The 19583-nt window shown below is 51.8% G+C and overlaps 2 protein-coding genes and 1 long non-coding RNA gene across 8 annotated transcripts; 1 reads left to right on the top strand and 2 right to left on the bottom strand.

Moving 5' to 3' along the window:
* Positions 1 to 563: 563 nt before the first annotated feature.
* On the bottom strand, positions 564 to 3371 carry LOC115248329 (uncharacterized). Its single transcript, XR_003887234.1, has 3 exons — positions 3092 to 3371; positions 1462 to 1707; positions 564 to 1352 (listed from the first exon to the last, which is right to left on the bottom strand). It is a non-coding gene; the product is annotated as an uncharacterized lncRNA (long non-coding RNA).
* lancl2 (LanC lantibiotic synthetase component C-like 2 (bacterial)) lies at positions 2134 to 11648 on the top strand. 4 transcript variants are annotated; one of them, XM_029831942.1, is made up of 10 exons: positions 2134 to 2240; positions 6832 to 7001; positions 8557 to 8674; positions 8744 to 8951; positions 9029 to 9173; positions 9345 to 9491; positions 9621 to 9803; positions 10032 to 10208; positions 10678 to 10750; positions 10839 to 11648. In XM_029831942.1, exons 2-10 carry the CDS (start codon positions 6843 to 6845, stop codon positions 10913 to 10915), a joined length of 1287 nt encoding a protein of 428 aa, XP_029687802.1. In that variant the 5' UTR covers positions 2134 to 2240; positions 6832 to 6842; the 3' UTR covers positions 10916 to 11648. The 4 variants fall into 4 exon arrangements, 3 of the variants coding, with proteins under 3 accessions (XP_029687802.1, XP_029687804.1, XP_029687803.1); XM_029831944.1 differs by lacking the exon at positions 2134 to 2240 and adding an exon at positions 2547 to 2586; XM_029831943.1 differs by lacking the exon at positions 2134 to 2240 and adding an exon at positions 2769 to 2896.
* Positions 11649 to 13079: 1431 nt separating this feature from the next.
* vopp1b (VOPP1 WW domain binding protein b) lies at positions 13080 to 19535 on the bottom strand. Of its 3 annotated transcripts, XM_029831953.1 has the most exons (7): positions 18798 to 19535; positions 18357 to 18425; positions 17240 to 17298; positions 15956 to 16033; positions 15748 to 15881; positions 13307 to 14001; positions 13080 to 13218 (listed from the first exon to the last, which is right to left on the bottom strand). In XM_029831953.1, the coding sequence occupies exons 1-6, from the start codon at positions 18846 to 18848 to the stop codon at positions 13796 to 13798; spliced, it is 597 nt and encodes a 198-aa protein (XP_029687813.1). In that variant the 5' UTR covers positions 18849 to 19535; the 3' UTR covers positions 13080 to 13218; positions 13307 to 13795. The 3 variants fall into 3 exon arrangements, with proteins under 3 accessions (XP_029687813.1, XP_029687815.1, XP_029687814.1); XM_029831955.1 differs by lacking the exon at positions 18357 to 18425 and having other exon boundaries at positions 18798 to 19530; XM_029831954.1 differs by lacking the exon at positions 13080 to 13218 and having other exon boundaries at positions 13269 to 14001.
* Between the last annotated feature and the right edge of the window lie 48 nt (positions 19536 to 19583).

The following is a 19583-nucleotide window of genomic DNA, read 5'->3' as shown; positions in this document are numbered from 1 at the left end:
AGGTTGTCACATGACTGGTCACCTGACCAGGTATAGCTTCAGCCTGGCTCGATCCTGCAGTCATGCCGAGGGGGCTGGGGCCGCCGTCCTCCTGTCCCCGGGGACAGGCACAAGTGCACGGTGTCCCCAGGCAGCTGCTGCCAGGCCCGACTCATCCTTCAGGTCACATGTTCGGACCTGGGATCGTTGCTGTGCACCGCTGGGATGGATGCTGGCTCAGGCTGCCAGTCTCAGAGCTGAGCTGCTCTAGGTTTATATCTCTATGGAGAACCTGCCCCCCCCCACCCTCACAGAGGCCACTCTGGCCCCAGACCCCCGCTGACATGCTGACCTAGAATCAGGGGTGGGCGTCCCATCAAGAACTGTTGATTAAGATCTGATTTATAAGACTGGTGTCAGCAGAGAAACGATGTAGGAGCATTATTATTATTATTATTATTGTTTTCACGAGAATCTGTGTGCGCGCGTATGTGCGCGCGTGTGTGTGAAACGGGGGCGTGGTAACGTCTTATTTTGGGTTGACCGGCAGCGCCCCCTCTGGTGAGGTATTGAACTGCTGAATCTTCTGATGAGTCTGTTCATCATTTCTGATGCTTTGAAGGATTTTGTGATTATTCTGTACCAAGAAAACTGTCAGGACCTTCACAGAAGGGTCCCTTCTCTCCTGGTAATTTTAAATACTTCTAGTATAAAACTCTTGTCGTATCTGTAAGATAAGAAAAGAAAATGGAAGAAAAGACAAGATTCCTTCACCTAAACGATACTGGGTGAGGAAACATGGGCTGTGACATCTAACTGAATGTAAATAAGAGTCTTCGCAGGGTCGGTGGCTCTGGGCCCTCCTGTCCACAGCTCCTGCTTGTGTCCTCCTGTCCCGGTCTCTTCTCCTTCGTCCCCAGCAGTTGGACATTTGTCCTTCAGTCTTTGCAGAATGACTTCAGATCATCTGCACTCAACTCAACCCAGTCTGGTTCGGCTCTTTGTTTCTCTGTCCTCTAAAAGTTGTCCATCTTCTCTACATCTCTCCTGGGTTCAGGACCTTTTCTGTCTAAGGCTTTTCCTCCTGACATCTTCAGATCCTGCTGAGGTTCTATTTCCAAAGATCCCTGAGACGGAGACGGAGACAGATGGAGGCACAGCAGCATCTTTCAGCTTCATATTTAAATATAGAACATTCCCATTTACACAGTTTCTTCAATAATTTCAACCAGTGAACAGGATGAAGTTAAAGAAATGTCCTCCCCTGTATCGTTGTCCTCTCGGAATAGGGGTGGGAAGTCCTGCTGGGTCATTCCCCCTGTTGCCAAGAGGGGGCGATGTTTCTGGATGACCACAGTCCTATTTACTGGCTTCTGAGGTGACAACAAAACCACAATCACAAACGAGATGGGGGGGGGGGGTCATCAGCATAGCAATGAAAATGTATTCCACGCTGCTGAATAATTGGTCCAAGTCCAGAACCTTGTGGAACTCCACGGCTGACCCTAAAGTATGAAGAGGGAGCATGTTCCAAGTCCCGGGATCAACACCAGGAGAAGCACAGCGCATCATGATGGTGAGTGAGAGCAGAGCAGCTTCAGTGGAAGCCTGGTGAGCTCTCCGATGGTGACCTGGGCCAGGCTGCTGCTGCTACAGAACTGGAACAAACCCGGTGTTTTTCTGCTGATGGAGCGGTGGTCCAGAGCTGGTTCTGGTGCCGTGCTGGAACTGAAAAACACAACAAAGCTGCAGAATTACTCTTCCTATTCAGCCAAATCTCCATTTCCATTAAACTGTGGACGCGTGCGAGCGGGGGAGGAAGTGACGGACAGAGAAGAGGGTGGATGAAAGGGAAAAGAGTAATCAGGAGGGGGGGGGGCCTGTTTTATGGTCTAATCCCGACAGCATCACACACCAACACGCCATCTGTCACTTTCCCAGTCAGCTGGACACACTGGGCTTCTCGTACTGGTACGGAGCTGCTCTGGGTTCTCTGGGGTGGGGGTGTCAGGCGGGGGTGCAGTGCATCGCTGCAGCCCTGGGTGGGTGCGGGGGGGGGGTGCAGGGGGAGGGAGGAGGGGCAGGGGGAGGGAGACACATGGCTGCTTGCTGGGACTGCGGCTTTTCTCAGAGAGGCTGAGTGAGGCTGCTGCAACAACCGACACCAGGGAACGTTGGAGACAGCAGGGAACGTTGGAGACAACAGGGAACGTTGGAGACAGCGGGGAACGTAGGAGACAACAGGGAACATTAAAGAGAAGGTAGGGAACGTTGGAGACAGCGGGGAACGTAGGAGACAGCAGGGAACGTTGGAGACACCAGGGAACATTGGAGACAACAGGGAACGTTGGAGACAGCGCTGAACGTAGGAGACAGCAGGGAACGTTGGAGACACCAGGGAACGTTGGAGACAACAGGGAATGTTAAAGAGAAGGTAGGGAACGTTGGAGACAGCGGGGAACGTTGGAGACAGCGCTGAACGTAGGAGACAGCAGGGAACGTTGGAGACAACAGGGAACGTTGGAGACAGCGCTGAACGTAGGAGACAGCAGGGAACGTTGGAGACACCAGGGAACGTAGGAGACAACAGGGAACATTAAAGAGAAGGTAGGGAACGTTGGAGACAGCGGGGAACGTTGGAGACACCAGGGAACGTTGGAGACAACAGGGAACGTTAAAGAGAAGGTAGGGAACGTTGGAGACAGCGGGGAACGTTGGAGACAGCGGGGAACGTTGGAGACAGCGCTGAACGTAGGAGACAGCAGGGAACGTTGGAGACAACAGGGAACGTTGGAGACAGCGCTGAACGTAGGAGACAGCAGGGAACGTTGGAGACACCAAGGAACGTTAAAGAGAAGGTAGGGAATGTTGGAGACGGCGGGGAACGTTGGAGACACCAGGGAACGTTAAAGAGAAGGTAGGGAACGTTGGAGACGGCGGGGAACGTTGGAGATGTGAGAAGAATTATTATCATTGCTATTATCGCCTAAATGCTGTGATGTGCAGATTTTAAGTGTTTAAGAAAGCTGTCGGGAAAGAGGAACAGGAGAATGTTTTACAGAAGTGCTGAAGCTGTCCATGTACAACGGAACTGAAACTCGCACAGACGTACCTGTGAAAAGGTGAAGGCCAGAGGAGTTGTCAGAAGTTTAGAGACCCCGTTAGTCACATATCCTGTTAGGGGTGAGAGGGCAGCAGACCAGCGGAGATGGTGGAGGAAGCTTTGAACTGCTGCCCAGCGGTTTGTCTGAGTCCATAAGAGCAAAGAACAGCGCGGGTGACTAAACATCACCCTCGCAGAGACACCAGGGAACAGTAGGAGACACCAGGGAACGTAGGAGACAGCAGGGAACGTAGGAGACAGCAGGGAACGTAGGAGACACCAGGGAACGTAGGAGACACCAGGGAACGTAGGAGACAGCAGGGAACGTAGGAGACAGCAGGGAACGTAGGAGACACCAGGGAACGTAGGAGACAGCAGGGAACGTAGGAGACAGCAGGGAACGCTGGAGACAGCAGGGAACGTTGGAGACACCAGGGAACGTAGGAGACAGCAGGGAACGTAGGAGACAGCAGGGAACGCTGGAGACAGCAGGGAACGTTGGAGACACCAGGGAACGTTGGAGACACCAGGGAACGATGGAGACAGTAGGGAACGTTGGAGGCACCAGGGAACGTTGGAGGCACCAGGGAACGTTGGAGACAGCAGGGAACGCTGGAGACAGCAGGGAACGTAGGAGACAGCAGGGAACGTAGGAGACAGCAGGAAACGTAGGAGACAGTAGGGAATGTAGGAGACAGCAGGGAACGTTGGAGACAGCAGGGAACGCTGGAGACAGCAGGGAACGTTGGAGACAGTAGGGAATGTAGGAGACACCAGGAAACGTAGGAGACAGTAGGGAATGTAGGAGACACCAGGAAACGTAGGAGACAGTAGGGAACGTAGGAGACAGTAGGGAACGTAGGAGACAGTAGGGAACGTAGGAGACAGTAGGGAATGTAGGAGACACCAGGGAACGTTGGAGACAGCAGGGAACGCTGGAGACAGCAGGGAACGTTGGAGACAGCAGGGAACGCTGGAGACAGCAGGGAACGTTGGAGACAGTAGGGAATGTAGGAGACACCAGGAAACGTAGGAGACAGTAGGGAACGTAGGAGACAGTAGGGAATGTAGGAGACAGCAGGGAACGTTGGAGACACCAGGGAACGTTGGAGACATCAGGGAACGTTGGAGACAGTAGGGAACGTTGGAGGCACCAGGGAACGTTGGAGGCACCAGGGAACGTTGGAGACAGCAGGGAACGCTGGAGACAGCAGGGAACGTAGGAGACAGCAGGGAACGTAGGAGACAGCAGGAAACGTAGGAGACAGTAGGGAATGTAGGAGACAGCAGGGAACGTTGGAGACAGCAGGGAACGCTGGAGACAGCAGGGAACGTTGGAGACAGTAGGGAATGTAGGAGACACCAGGAAACGTAGGAGACAGTAGGGAATGTGGGAGACAGTAGGGAACGTAGGAGACAGTAGGGAACGTAGGAGACAGCAGGAAACGTAGGAGACAGTAGGGAATGTAGGAGACACCAGGGAACGTTGGAGACAGCAGGGAACGTTGGAGACAGCAGGGAACGCTGGAGACAGCAGGGAACGTTGGAGACAGCAGGGAACGCTGGAGACAGCAGGGAACGTTGGAGACAGTAGGGAATGTAGGAGACACCAGGAAACGTAGGAGACAGTAGGGAATGTAGGAGACACCAGGAAACGTAGGAGACAGTAGGGAACGTAGGAGACAGTAGGGAACGTAGGAGGCACCAGGGAACGTTGGAGACAGCAGGGAACGTTGGAGACAGCAGGGAACGCTGGAGACAGCAGGGAACGCTGGAGACAGTAGGGAATGTAGGAGACACCAGGAAACGTAGGAGACAGTAGGGAATGTAGGAGACACCAGGAAACGTAGGAGACAGTAGGGAACGTAGGAGACAGTAGGGAACGTAGGAGACAGTAGGGAATGTAGGAGACAGCAGGGAACGTTGGAGACAGCAGGGAACGTTGGAGACAGCAGGGAACGCTGGAGACAGCAGGGAACGTTGGAGACAGCAGGGAACGCTGGAGACAGCAGGGAACGTTGGAGACAGTAGGGAATGTAGGAGACACCAGGAAACGTAGGAGACAGTAGGGAACGTAGGAGACAGCAGGAAACGTAGGAGACAGCAGGGAATGTAGGAGACACCAGGGAACGTTGGAGACAGCAGGGAACGTAGGAGACAGCAGGGAACGTAGGAGACAGTAGGGAACGTAGGAGACAGCAGGGAATGTAGGAGACACCAGGGAACGTTGGAGACAGCAGGGAACGTAGGAGACAGCAGGGAACGCTGGAGACAGCAGGGGACGCTGGAGACAGCAGGGAACGCTGGAGACAGTAGGGAACGTTGGAGACAGTAGGGAACGCTGGAGACAGCAGGGAACGTTGGAGACAGTAGGGAACGCTGGAGACAGCAGGGAACGTTGGAGACAGTAGGGAACGCTGGAGACAGTAGGGAACGCTGGAGACAGTAGGGAACGTTGGAGACAGTAGGGAATGCTGGAGACAGCAGGGAACGTTGGAGACAGTAGGGAACGCTGGAGACAGCAGGGAACGTAGGAGACAGTAGGGAACGCTGGAGACACCAGGGAATGTAGGAGACAGTAGGGAACGCTGGAGACAGCAGGGAACGCTGGAGACAGCAGGGAACGTAGGAGACAGTAGGGAATGCTGGAGACACCAGGGAACGTAGGAGACAGTAGGGAACGCTGGAGACAGCAGGGAACGCTGGAGACAGCAGGGAACGCTGGAGACAGTAGGGAACGCTGGAGACAGCAGGGAACGCTGGAGACAGTAGGGAACGCTGGAGACACCAGGGAACGTTGGAGACAGTAGGGAACGCTGGAGACAGCAGGGAATGCTGGAGACAGTAGGGAACGCTGGAGACAGCAGGGAACGTAGGAGACAGTAGGGAACGCTGCACTGCTGCTCAGTAAGCCCCACTCCTGCCCCACTCCTGCCCCACTCTTGCCCCACGCTTGCCCCACTTTTGCCCCACGCTTGCCCCACGCTTGCCCCACTCTTGCCCCACGCTTGCCCCACTCTTGCCCCACACTTGCCCCACGCTTGCCCCACGCTTGCCCCACTCTTGCCCCACGCTTGCCCCACTCTTGCCCCACTCTTGCCCCACTCTTGCCCCACTCTTGCCCCACTCTTGCCCCGTCTCATTGTCAACTAGGGAATATTAGAAGGATCCATTGTGCAGCAGCAAGTAACAATTGTTACTTTATTTCTTCTGAGTTGTTTTGGTTCTGATTTATTCACCTACAACTCATTTTATTTTTACTGTTAAACCCAGAAAATAGAAGGTTTGGGGTTTATTATTATTCTATAAAATGTCTCAAGGTGGCATTAATAAAGTTTTACCTCTTTAGGACAAGCTTGAGTGTTATTTTAAAGGTTTTATCTCAGAACAATCATTTCAGTCTTTCCCCAGACTTGTTAATATTAATAAATAATAATATTAACCAAAACATTTCAGCATTTAAAATATAAAGAAAATAAATGACCAATGAAATGCACGTGTTTCCCCTTCTGCAACAGGATTTTGAATACATGGGAAATCTGTGAGTGGAAAATACGATTATTTTCCTTTAGTCGCGGTTTTCTTTTAAAACAAAATGTTTTTAATCCCCGCTCACTTTAATCCTTTAGTGGTGATGTGTTTTATTAAATGAATAAAACTGGGCAGTGTTACCCTAACCCTAACCCTGCTCTCTGAGTGTGTTCCGCTGTTGAATAATGGCCGTCTGCGCCCTTTTTGTCCGCTCACAGCCACCGTAGCGATGGGAGACAACATGTCCAAGCGGCTGAAGCTGATCTCGGCTTCAGAGGCGGAGATGGAGGAGCGAGCTTTCCCCAACCTTTACCCCGACTGGGAGCAGGCAGACCCGGCCGCGGATCCCGAAGACCACCACGATGAGCCGCTGGACGCGGAAGGACAGGTACCGGGTGCTAGACCTTCGGAAATGGTCACGTCTAGCGCGAAGCTAACGCTAGCTTAGCTTTCACTTACTTCCTTTACGTACAACTTCTGTCTTTATGTTCGATTTAATCGGTCCAATTATGAGCAACATAAAAATCCTTTATTTTAAATACAGGGTGCATCATCTGCCCGGACAGAAGGGATCATCATCATTAATGATCTCCTTCAGCTGTTGATCTCCATGAACTATTGATCTCCTTGATCTCCATTAACTATTGATCTCCTTGATCTCCGTTAACTATTGATCTCATTGATCTCCGTTAACTATTGATCTCATTGATCTCCATTAACTATTGATCTAATTGATCTCCATTAACTGTTGATCTCATTGATCTCCATTAACTATTGATCTCATTGATCTCCGTTAACTATTGATCTCCTTGATCTCCATTAACTATTGATCTCCTTGATCTCCGTTAACTATTGATCTCATTGATCTCCATTAACTATTGATCTCATTGATCTCCATTAACTATTGATCTCCTTCATCTCCATTAACTGTTGATCTCATTGATCTCCATTAACTGTTGATCTCATTGATCTCCTTCAGCTGTTGATCTCCATTAACTATTGATCTCCTTCATCTCCATTAACTATTGATCTCATTGATCTCCATTAACTGTTGATCTCCTTCATCTCCATTAACTATTGATCTCATTGATCTCCATTAACTGTTGATCTCCTTCATCTCCATTAACTATTGATCTCCTTCATCTCCATTAACTATTGATCTCATTGATCTCCATTAACTGTTGATCTCCTTCATCTCCATTAACTATTGATCTCCTTCATCTCCATTAACTATTGATCTCATTGATCTCCATTAACTATTGATCTCCTTCATCTCCATTAACTATTGATCTCATTGATCTCCATTAACTGTTGATCTCCTTCATCTCCATTAACTATTGATCTCCTTCATCTCCATTAACTATTGATCTCATTGATCTCCATTAACTGTTGATCTCCTTCATCTCCATTAACTATTGATCTCCATTAACTGTTGATCTCATTGATCTCCATGAACTGTTGATCTCCTTGATCTCCATTAACTATTGATCTCATTGATCTCCATTAACTATTGATCTCCTTCATCTCAATTAACTATTGATCTCATTGATCTCCATAAACTGTTGATCTCCTCCATATTGTTGGACAGAACTGGTTTTGGTTCTGCACGTCCCAACACGCGCCAGCCATTTTTGAGCCATTTTACCTTTGCTGTGTGAACGTTAAAGCTTAATGAACTTCTAAAATCACTCCAGTCTGAAATAGGCTCTTCTGCAGTCGTGGCAAAGGTCAAAGGTCGGGTGTCCCGTTTTCCAGTGTGAGGTAAAGGGTTTTTATGGGACAGCAGCATCTGGCCCAGTCCCAGCTGTTCTGGGAGGACTGGAGGTCTTTTATCCTGAGATGTTTTGGGTGTGTTGTTAGCGAGTGGCTAACCGGTGACCAGTGACTTGTTCAGCTCGACCTGTCTCCTGAGCCTGGAGATGAAAGGCCTCTGTCCTCCTCAGGTGAGCTCAGTGTTCCAGAAGAAGGTCCAAAGCAAGATCAAAGATCTGCTCCAGCAGATGGAGGAAGGCCTGAAGACGGCCGACCCTCACGACTTCTCCACCTACACTGGGTGGACAGGTCTGTCACCAGGACGTCCCCCACTGGGGCCCACAGCCACCTGAGCCTGACCTCCTGTCTCCACTCTAGGCATCGCTCTGCTCTACCTGCGGCTGCACCAGGCGTCCCAGGAGGCCCTGCACCTGCAGAGGGCGCTGGACTATGTGAAGAGGGCCACCAGGGTGCTGAACGGTCGCAAGGTCAGCTTCCTGTGCGGCGATGCGGGGCCGCTGGCGGTGGGGGCCGTGGTCCATCACAAGCTGGGGAATGAAGCGGAGAGCAGAGACTGCCTGTCCAGGTGAGCGTCCCAAGGTGTGGGCCCAGGTGGGTGCAGGTGGAGCCAGGCGGAGCTGACGGCCCCCCGCTGTGTTCCAGGCTCCTGCAGCTGCAGCGCGCCGTGCTGAGCCCAGACTCTGATGTTCCGGACGAGCTGCTGTACGGCCGGGCCGGGTTCCTGTACGCCCTGCTGTACGTCCAGAGGGAGCTGGGGGGCGCCGTGGACGAGGCCACCGTCGCTAAGGTAGCGTCATGGCCCCCTCAGCCTCAGCACCCCCCCTCAGCATCAGCACCCCCCTCAGTGTCATCGCCCCCCCTCATTGCCCCCCTCAGCCTCAGCGCTGAAGATGGTGCTGATGAAGATGATGAAGATGATGGTGGTGTTCATAGATGCTTTCATCGTCTCCCTCTCCAGGTGGTGACGGCCATCCTGGAATCAGGGAAGACCTTCTCAGCAGAGCAGAAGAAGTCGGACCGTTGTCCTCTGCTGTACGAGTGGCACCAGAAGCAGTACGTGGGCGCCGCCCACGGCTTGGCCGGCATCTATTACCTGCTGATGCAGGTGAGGGGGGGTTGGGGGGTGAGGGGGGGCGAGCGAGCACGTGTCTGCTGACCATGGTCTCCAGGGGCTCCTCGCGGTCGCTGCTTCCTCCAGCTGTTCCCCCTCTGAACTGCGTCTCTCCTGGTCCAGCCAGGAGCAAACGTGCACGCTGATGTCCTGTCTGAGCTGGTCCGTCCCAGCATCGATTACGTCCGACACAAGAGGTTCCGCTCGGGGAACTTTCCGTCCTCGCTGAGCAACGAGAGCGATCGACTGGTCCACTGGTGCCACGGGGCCCCCGGCGTCGTGCACATGCTCCTCTTGGCTCATCAGGTGTGTGTTCCATGAACCATGAGGTGATGTCCATCAGTCCTGAATCCTTGAGCTTATATGGTTCGGACCTGGACAGGTGAGGTGTTCAGAGCCAGGCTGAGCCATCAGAGCCAGGTTGTGGTGGTTCAGAGGCTCTTCGTCGGTCTGATGATGCCATCGCTCATCTGAACTGAAGCCATCAACATTAGCATCTTTGTCCCAGCTGAGATCAGTTTGGATCCTTCTCAGGTGTTTAAAGAAGACAAGTACCTGAAGGAGGCCACAGAATGTGCTGAGGTCATCTGGCACCGAGGCCTCCTCAGAAAGGGCTACGGCATTTGCCACGGCACCGCTGGAAACGGCTACGCGTTCCTGTCGCTGTACAAGCTCACCAAGGAGAAGAAGTACCTGTATCGCTCATGCAAGGTCAGAACGCTGCACCTCAGATGGGGACGCCTCGATGGGGACGCCCCGAAGGGGACCCCTCGATGGGGACGCCTCGATGGGGACGCCCCGATGGGGACGCCCCGATGGGGACGCCTCGATGGGGACGCCTCGATGGGGACGCCTCGATGGGGACGCCTCGATGGGGACGCCCCGATGGGGACGCCCCGATGGGGACGCCTCGATGGGGACGCCCCGATGGGGACGCCCCGATGGGGACGCCCCGATGGGGACGCCTCGATGGGGACGCCTCGATGGGGACGCCTCGATGGGGACGCCCCGATGGGGACGCCTCGATGGGGACGCCCCGATGGGGACGCCCCGATGGGGACGCCCCGATGGGGACGCCTCGATGGGGACGCCCCGATGGGGACGCCCCGATGGGGACGCCTGTGCTTTGGGCCCAGTGCGAGTTCATCAGCTGTCACTCTGTGATCTTGTTGTCCTCCAGTTTGCAGACTGGTGCCTGGCCTATGGGACCCACGGCTGCCGCATCCCTGACAGACCCTACTCGCTCTTTGAAGGTACCTCAGACCAGTCCAGCTTCTTGTGCTCACTGTGTTGCTGCTCTGCTGAAGACCCTGACAGTAACCCCGAGGTTCCTCCTGTCAGGTATGGCAGGAACCATCCTCTACCTGTCCGAGCTGGCAGACCCTCAGAACTCCTGCTTTCCTGCCTTCGAACTGTGACCTGCTGGTGGTCTGGACTCGGAGAGAGGACTCCCACAGGACACGCGTGTGCTGGGGGGGCTGGCATGACTGGGTGGGGGGTGACACTGAGGGTCACACAGCAGGTGGACGGAGGACAGAGGTGTCATTGTGGACCCCTTTAATTTGGTCCTTCGCTGAACACACCTTTAATATCACAGCTGTCTGTCTGGGTGGGAGTGTGTATAGGTGTGTGTGTGTGTGTGTGTGTGTGTGTGCGCGTGCATGCTCCCTGTAATTGTCCTCTTTGTGCACGTGTGTCTGTTGTGTCCCTCCTCATCCGTGTGCGTTTCACAGCAGCTTTGTCAGTTTCTGCTGATTTGACACTTGTTCAGGGGTCAAAGGTTGAGTTGGCCTCAGGTGTCCCCAGATGCTGAGACGCTCTGGTCCAACACGTCCCCCCTCATTCATCTGTTTGACACTTGATCAGGGGTCAAAGGTTGAGTTGGCCTCAGGTGTCCCCAGATGCTGAGACGCTCTGGTCCAACACGTCCCCCCACATTCATCTGGACGCTGAAGTGAAGGGACGCCCCCTTACTTTTGTGATCTTCTGCCTGTGGACGGGTCCAGACCAGCTCCGGGGTGGAGGTGCTGCCGGGTCTCTGGGAGCTGGAGGAGCGGCGCCGTCCCCCCGCCAGCTCCGATTGTGATTGTGGATCCTGGTTTGTGTCGGTGTGATTCGTGACCTTTGAAATTAAAGCAGGATGAAAGAACATGGCTCCTGTCTGTCTGTTTTATTACGAGGAGACGCAGAAGCGTCACTCATCAGAGGCAAGACCCTGACCCTGAGCTGGGAGACACCCCGCCTCCTGTCCTGTGGTGTCCTGTCCCCCGTCTCCAGCTGTTGTCTCTCAGCAGCAGCTAAACCTGATCCTGGGTTCCTGGACAGTGACGTGAGACACTAACGTCCAGACCTGCAGGAGTGGAGCAGATTTTACCCCTGAATATGATGAAAGACAGTTTTATTGAAGGTTCTGACCCGAGTGGACCAGCCAGTAATGAGACCAGATGCCAGCTGAAATCCTAACACTGGTTTATTGACATGGTGACCACCTGGAGGTTCTGACCCGAGTGGACCAGCCAGTAATGAGACCAGATGCCAGCTGAGATCCAAACACTGGTTTATTGACATGGTGACCACCTGGAGGTTCTGACCCGAGTGGACCAGCCAGTAATGAGACCAGATGCCAGCTGAGATCCAAACACTGGTTTATTGACATGGTGACCACCTGGAGGTTCTGACCCGAGTGGACCAGCCAGTAATGAGACCAGATGCCAGCTGAAATCCTAACACTGGTTTATTGACATGGTGACCACCTGGAGGTTCTGACCCGAGTGGACCAGCCAGTAATGAGACCAGATGCCAGCTGAGATCCAAACACTGGTTTATTGACATGGTGACCACCTGGAGGTTCTGACCCGAGTGGACCAGCCAGTAATGAGACCAGATGCCAGCTGAGATCCAAACACTGGTTTATTGACATGGTGACCACCTGGAGGTTCTGACCCGAGTGGACCAGCCAGTAATGAGACCAGATGCCAGCTGAGATCCAAACACTGGTTTATTGACATGGTGACCACCTGGAGGTTCTGACCCGAGTGGACCAGCCAGTAATGAGACCAGATGCCAGCTGAGATCCAAACACTGGTTTATTGACATGGTGACCACCTGGAGGTTCTGACCCGAGTGGACCAGCCAGTAATGAGACCAGATGCCAGCTGAGATCCAAACACTGGTTTATTGACATGGTGACCACCTGGAGGTTCTGACCCGAGTGGACCAGCCAGTAATGAGACCAGATGCCAGCTGAGATCCAAACACTGGTTTATTGACATGGTGACCACCTGGAGGTTCTGACCCGAGTGGACCAGCCAGTAATGAGACCAGATGCCAGCTGAGATCCAAACACTGGTTTATTGACATGGTGACCACCTGGAGGTTCTGACCCGAGTGGACCAGCCAGTAATGAGACCAGATGCCAGCTGAGATCCAAACACTGGTTTATTGACATGGTGACCACCTGGAGGTTCTGACCCGAGTGGACCAGCCAGTAATGAGACCAGATGCCAGCTGAGATCCAAACACTGGTTTATTGACATGGTGACCACCTGGAGGTTCTGACCCGAGTGGACCAGCCAGTAATGAGACCAGATGCCAGCTGAGATCCAAACACTGGTTTATTGACATGGTGACCACCTGGAGGTTCTGACCCGAGTGGACCAGCCAGTAATGAGACCAGATGCCAGCTGAGATCCAAACACTGGTTTATTGACATGGTGACCACCTGGAGGTTCTGACCCGAGTGGACCAGCCAGTAATGAGACCAGATGCCAGCTGAGATCCAAACACTGGTTTATTGACATGGTGACCACCTGGTGACTCCTGCCTGTCAGCAGCAGCCTTGAGGAGAACATCTGATCTTCACAGCTTAAACACTGACAAACTACCAAACGGACCCTCCACCTCTGTTTTATAACAAACACCAGATCATCATGTGTCCACACACACATTTAAAGAAAGGTGTTAACATGGCTTCTGGTACCAGCCTAATGGGAACCAGAACCAGAACCGCTTCCTCACAAATTTCCCATTGTGATGAAATCTGTTAAAAACTGAATTTCATGGCAGCAGAATGATGAACAGGAACTTTGCTCTGAAGCACAGTTTGTTTAGAGAACTTTGATTTAAATCATCATTTCAACACGTGGACGTTCTTGGGAGCGTAGACCGGTTCCTGCTCCATCACACAAGTCCAGACCTGAACCAGGACTGACATGTGGCTCAGGAGAGCCTTGAATGGTGAAATGAAACCTAAAAACAGCCGTGTTTCTTCCTGGTGTCCACAGGAAGCTCCTCGTTCTTCACTTCTTCTTGTTATTCTGAAACACCTGTTCATATGATGGCGGTGGGTGGTTGCAGTAGGACGGAGGTGGGGGGCTGCAGTAGGACGGAGGGGGGGGGTAGAAGGCCATCATCTTGGGTGCAGCGCCCGGCTGTGTGCCTGGAGCTGTGGGGGCTCCACCTGGGCCACCATTCAGCTCCTGCAGACTTCCTGGCTGCTGGGAGACTGAAGAAAGGCTTCAGTAGATCTCAAGTGTTCTGGTGATCACATCGTCTCCAGAGAATGTATACCACACTATACCATACCAGTTACCACACTATACCATACCAGTTACCACACTATACCATACCAGTTACCTATACCATACCAGTTACCACACTATACCATACCAGTTACCTATACCATACCAGTTACCACACTATACCATACCAGTTACCACACTATACCATACCAGTTACCTATACCATACCAGTTACCACACTATACCATACCAGTTACCACACTATACCATACCAGTTACCATACTATACCATACCAGTTACCACACTATACCATACCAGTTACCTATACCATACCAGTTACCACACTATACCATACCAGTTACCTATACCATACCAGTTACCACACTATACCATACCAGTTACCTATACCATACCAGTTACCACACTATACCATACCAGTTACCACACTATACCATACCAGTTACCACACTATACCATACCAGTTACCTATACCATACCAGTTACCACACTATACCATACCAGTTACCACACTATACCATACCAGTTACCTATACCATACCAGTTACCACACTATACCATACCAGTTACCTATACCATACCAGTTACCACACTATACCATACCAGTTACCACACTATACCATACCAGTGACCACACTATACCATACCAGTTACCACACTATACCATACCAGTTACCACACTATACCATACCAGTGACCACACTATACCATACCAGTTACCACACTATACCATACCAGTTACCACACTATACCATACCAGTTACCTATACCATACCAGTTACCACACTATACCATACCAGTTACCACACTATACCATACCAGTTACCTATACCATACCAGTTACCACACTATACCATACCAGTTACCACACTATACCATACCAGTTACCTATACCATACCAGTTACCACACTATACCATACCAGTTACCACACTATACCATACCAGTGACCATACTATACCATACCAGTTACCATACTATACCATACCAGTTACCTATACCATACCAGTTACCACACTATACCATACCAGTTACCACACTATACCATACCAGTTACCACACTATACCATACCAGTTACCATACTATACCATACCAGTTACCACACTATACCATACCAGTTACCATACTATACCATACCAGTTACCACACTATACCATACCAGTTACCACACTATACTATACCAGTTACCACACTATACTATACCAGTTACCACACTATACCATACCAGTTACCACACTATACCATACCAGTTACCACACGATACCGTACCAGTTACCACACTATACCATACCAGTTACCACACTATACCATACCAGTGACCACACTATACCATACCAGTTACCACACTATACCATACCAGTGACCACACTATACCATACCAGTTACCACACTATACCATACCAGTGACCACACTATACCATACCAGTTACCACACTATACCATACCAGTGACCACACTATACCGTACCAGTTACCACACTATACCATACCAGTGACCACACTATACCGTACTATACCATGCTATACTATAACATAGTACAATATACAATCCTACAATATAACATGCTATACTTTATTACACTATACCATGCTATACCATGCTATACCATGCTATACCCTGCCATGCTAGTATATCCGCTCCCTTCATCTATGCACACACGTCCTGATTCTGCCGCTCCCTCTGTCTGACCTCTGGACAAAGGTCACCGTACCTGGGGTGGTAACCTGACATCGGGTAAAGGACACGTTGAAGGTGGGTTCGTCTGTCAGAGGTGAGGGGGAGATCCGTCTGCGGATAAAGAATCCAGCGCCGCAGCAGAACAGCACTCCCGCCATCAGCAGCACCCTGGAGAAACCCAGGAGACATGGCAGAAGCATCCTGACTGACCCAGTGGCCGACTGGCTGCTGACCCCACTCACCAGAAGTACCACAGCCTGTGGATGGACAGCACCCTGACGCAGCAGCGGGTCCTACAGCAGTCCTCATAGGAGCGGCAGCTGCAATCACAGGGTGGCTCATGAAACTGACGGGACATCAGCCCTAACCCTAACCCTGACCCTGACCCTAACCCTAGCCCTAGCCCTAGCCCTAACCCTAACCCTAGCCCTAGCCCTAGCCCTAACCCTAGCCCTGACCCTAACCCTAGCCCTGACCCTAGCCCTAAACCTAACCCTGACCCTAACCCTAGCCCTAACCCTAGCCCTAACCCTAGCCCTAAACCTAACCCTAACCCTGACCCTAACCCTAGCCCTAGCCCTAACCCTAGCCCTAACCCTAGCCCTGACCCTAGCCCTAACCCTAGCCCTGACCCTAACCCTAGCCCTAACCCTAGCCCTAACCCTAGCCCTAGCCCTGACCCTAACCCTAACCCTGACCCTAGCCCTAAACCTAACCCTAACCCTGACCATAATCCTAGCTCTAACCCTAACCCTATCCCTAACCAGTCCTCATAGGAGCGGCAGCTGCAGTCACAGGGTGGCTCATGAAGCTGACGGGACATCAGCCCTAACCCTAACCCTAACCCTGACCCTAACCCTAGCCCTAGCGCTAACCCTGACCCTAACCCTAACCCTAGCCCTAGCCCTAGCGCTAACCCTGACCCTAACCAGTCCTCATAGGAGCGGCAGCTGCAATCACAGGGTGGCTCATGAAACTGACGGGACATCAGCCCTAGCCCTAGCGCTAACCCTGACCCTAACCCTAGCCCTAGCGCTAACCCTAGCCCTAACCCTAGCCCTGACCCTAATCCTAGCCCTAGCGCTAACCCTAACCCTAGCCCTGACCCTAACCCTCTAACCCTAACCCTGACCCTAATCCTAGCTCTAACCCTAACCCTAACCCTAACCTTAGCCCTAGCCCTAACCCTAGCCCTAGCCCTGACCCTAGCCCTCTAACCCTAACCCTGACCGTAATGCTAGCTCTAACCCTAACCCTAACCCTGACCCTAACCAGTCCTCATAGGAGCGGCAGCTGCAATCACAGGGTGGCTCATGAAACTGACGGGACATCAGATAAACACGTTAAAATGATTGAGCATCACAAGAAGAGCCTCCAGACTGAGAGGGTGGTGCAGACGTCCCCTAGAACCCTAACCCTAACGCATGCACGTGTCACCAGAACATCCTAAACTCCAGCTGTGAGGCGCTTCAACACAAGAAGACCTGACGGGGTTTATTGGGGCTGTTGTGAGGTTGTGTACATACATGAAGTAGATGGGGTATCCACCATCAAAATACCAGCAGTACTTTTTGGCATCTACACACTGGAAGAGAAGAAGAGACAGGTCATTACCCACAATTCCAGAGTGGAGCACAGACCAGCAGCATCACCAGCCTGAAGGGTCCATTCTGATCCACGGGTGTTTGGCTCAGCCTGAGAGCCTGAAGGCCATCCGGTATGAGTGCCCACAGTACATATATGACATATATATACATCATTAGTATCATCACGTGGTAGACGTGCAGGTCACAGTGCACCGGTGATGCTCCACTACATCAAAGCCACATGACTGGCGCCCTTTCATCTGTCTGGGGTGCGGAGTCTTCTTGTTCTGTCATGTTCAGAGATGGTCACCGTTTCAGGAGAGGACCTGTGTTGGGTGTTGGTGCCGCGATCACATGACACGGGGGTGCGGTCTGGGAGCAGGAAGTGAATCAGTTCACCTGTTCACTGGTTCACCTGTTCACTGGGATGATGGGGTGAGGAGGGAGGCTGTGGTTTTGTGGACAGTGGTCATAACTGATCTGGATCCTTCCTCAATCAAATAAAAGGCACTCCTGTTTCTGAACATCAATTAATCAATTAACAAATCAATAATCAATGAATGGAGGACGTGCAGGTGCAGGGCCGGAGGCAGTTGGAGCCTCAGAAGAAGAGATCGTGGTTGTCACGTCAACACCAGCTGAAGTGGCAACATCTAAGAACTTGGGTTCTTTAGGGTTTTTATGCTCTGAGACTGTTCCCATGAAAAAGAACATAATTCATGTTTTAGGGTGTTCTGAGGACCAGAGGGATCCAACCTGCTGACGAGCTCTGGGAACGTTGGATTCCAAAAGAATGAACTTGATCCTAGTTGATCACTTGTATTTTCCAGTTCATTCTTGTGGAATCCGAAGTTTCCCGAGCTCGTTAGCAGCTTGGTTCATTGTGTTTGTCTAATGAGAGCTCAGAGGGTTGCACAACCAGTGTTCTGTGTGTGTGTGTGTGTGTGTGTGTGTGTGTGTGTGTGTGTGTGTGTGTGTGTGTGAGAGAGAGAGAGATCACAGGTGAAATTTAGATCCGACTATGGAATAATACTATTTTTAAAAGACTGGATATTACCATAATATCAGAGTTTGAAACCATCGGAATCATTTGGAGCTTTAAACTCGCTCTTCTCACGACGTTGAGCTGGATGAAATAATAATGATAAAGAGATAAATAATACATGAGTGTGGAGATAAAGGAGTGGCAGGACGAGTCCAAAAATAAAACCACAGACAGTAATCGGATTCCTCGAACTGTAGTCTGTAGTAATCTGATTACTTCTACAAACAAGTACAAAAGGTGGCACCAACCTGGCTACTTCAGTCGGACTTTATTTGTTTCAGACTGTTCTAATTTTAGTCCCACATTCGTGTCATTATTTTTTGATGAATTAACGTAGAATCGGATCAGACCTGACCCAGATGTTCCGAGTCCGACATCCTCCCAGTAGAACCAGACAGCGGGTTAAAGGGCTCCAGGTTCCTGTGAGGGAACAAAGATCTGGACGAGACTCACCTCCAGGAGCAGCAGCGAGGCCAGGACCAGCTGAGCCGCGGGGTTCCTCATGCCTGCGCCGGCAGGAGGGAGCGACACGAACGGGCGCGTTGGTCACGGTGTCGGCTTCATCCCGCGAACCGGAGAGACGAACCGACACCCGGAGTCAACAGAACAGGCCCGGTCCCTGCAGCTCCGCCAGACGGGGCTGGGGTGGTGTTACCGTGACAACAGGAAGGTTTATTCTGTTCAGATTTGGAACGCTCCTCCGTACCCACTGAGCTTTGTGCGCTCTCTAGCGGCGTTATTAATTATGGTTCTAACGGCTGAACTACATTACCCAGCGTGCACTAGCACGCGAGACCTTCACTCGCGAGGACGTGTGGAACGTTGAAAACAAATTTCCTTTGAAAAATCAGTCTTCTGTGCCAGTATGTGAACCTGCCGCTTAGTTCCGCGCCTAATTCACCTGGCAACGGTAGAATACCACCACGCTTTCCCGCTTAAAGCCGTGCGAGAGTCTAGAAGTTCTGCGCCTAATTCACCTGGCAACAGCAGAATACCGCCACGCTTTCCCGCTTAAAGCCGTGTGAGTCTAGAAGTTCTGCGCCTAATTCACCTGGCAACAGCAGAATACCGCCACGCTTTCCCGCTTAAAGCCGTGTGAGTCTAGAAGTTCTGCGCCTAATTCACCTGGCAACAGCAGAATACCGCCGCGCTTTCCCGCTTAAAGCCGTGTGAGAGACTAGCGGTTCCGCGCCCGGCCGCCAGGGGGCAGCAGCGACGCTTTGACTGCCCTCAGAAGGC

This window comes from Takifugu rubripes, unplaced genomic scaffold (genome assembly GCF_901000725.2).
Source record: "Takifugu rubripes unplaced genomic scaffold, fTakRub1.2, whole genome shotgun sequence".
NCBI lineage: Eukaryota > Metazoa > Chordata > Actinopteri > Tetraodontiformes > Tetraodontidae > Takifugu > Takifugu rubripes.
This window is presented reverse-complemented; position numbering and strand designations above follow the sequence as displayed.

Coding starts and splice junctions, on each gene's coding strand:
- lancl2 (XM_029831942.1), top strand. CDS start 6,843: ATGGGAGACAACATGTCCAAGCGGCTGAAGCTGATCTCGGCTTCAGAG. Junction 8,675..8,743: donor CACCTACACTGGGTGGACAG/GTCTGTCACCAG, acceptor TCTCCACTCTAG/GCATCGCTCTGCTCTACCTG. Junction 9,804..10,031: donor TGCTCCTCTTGGCTCATCAG/GTGTGTGTTCCA, acceptor GATCCTTCTCAG/GTGTTTAAAGAAGACAAGTA.
- vopp1b (XM_029831953.1), bottom strand. CDS start 18,848: ATGAGGAACCCCGCGGCTCAGCTGGTCCTGGCCTCGCTGCTGCTCCTG. Junction 15,882..15,955: donor CACAGGCTGTGGTACTTCTG/GTGAGTGGGGTC, acceptor GGGTTTCTCCAG/GGTGCTGCTGATGGCGGGAG. Junction 14,002..15,747: donor ATGTCAGGTTACCACCCCAG/GTACGGTGACCT, acceptor GCCTTTCTTCAG/TCTCCCAGCAGCCAGGAAGT.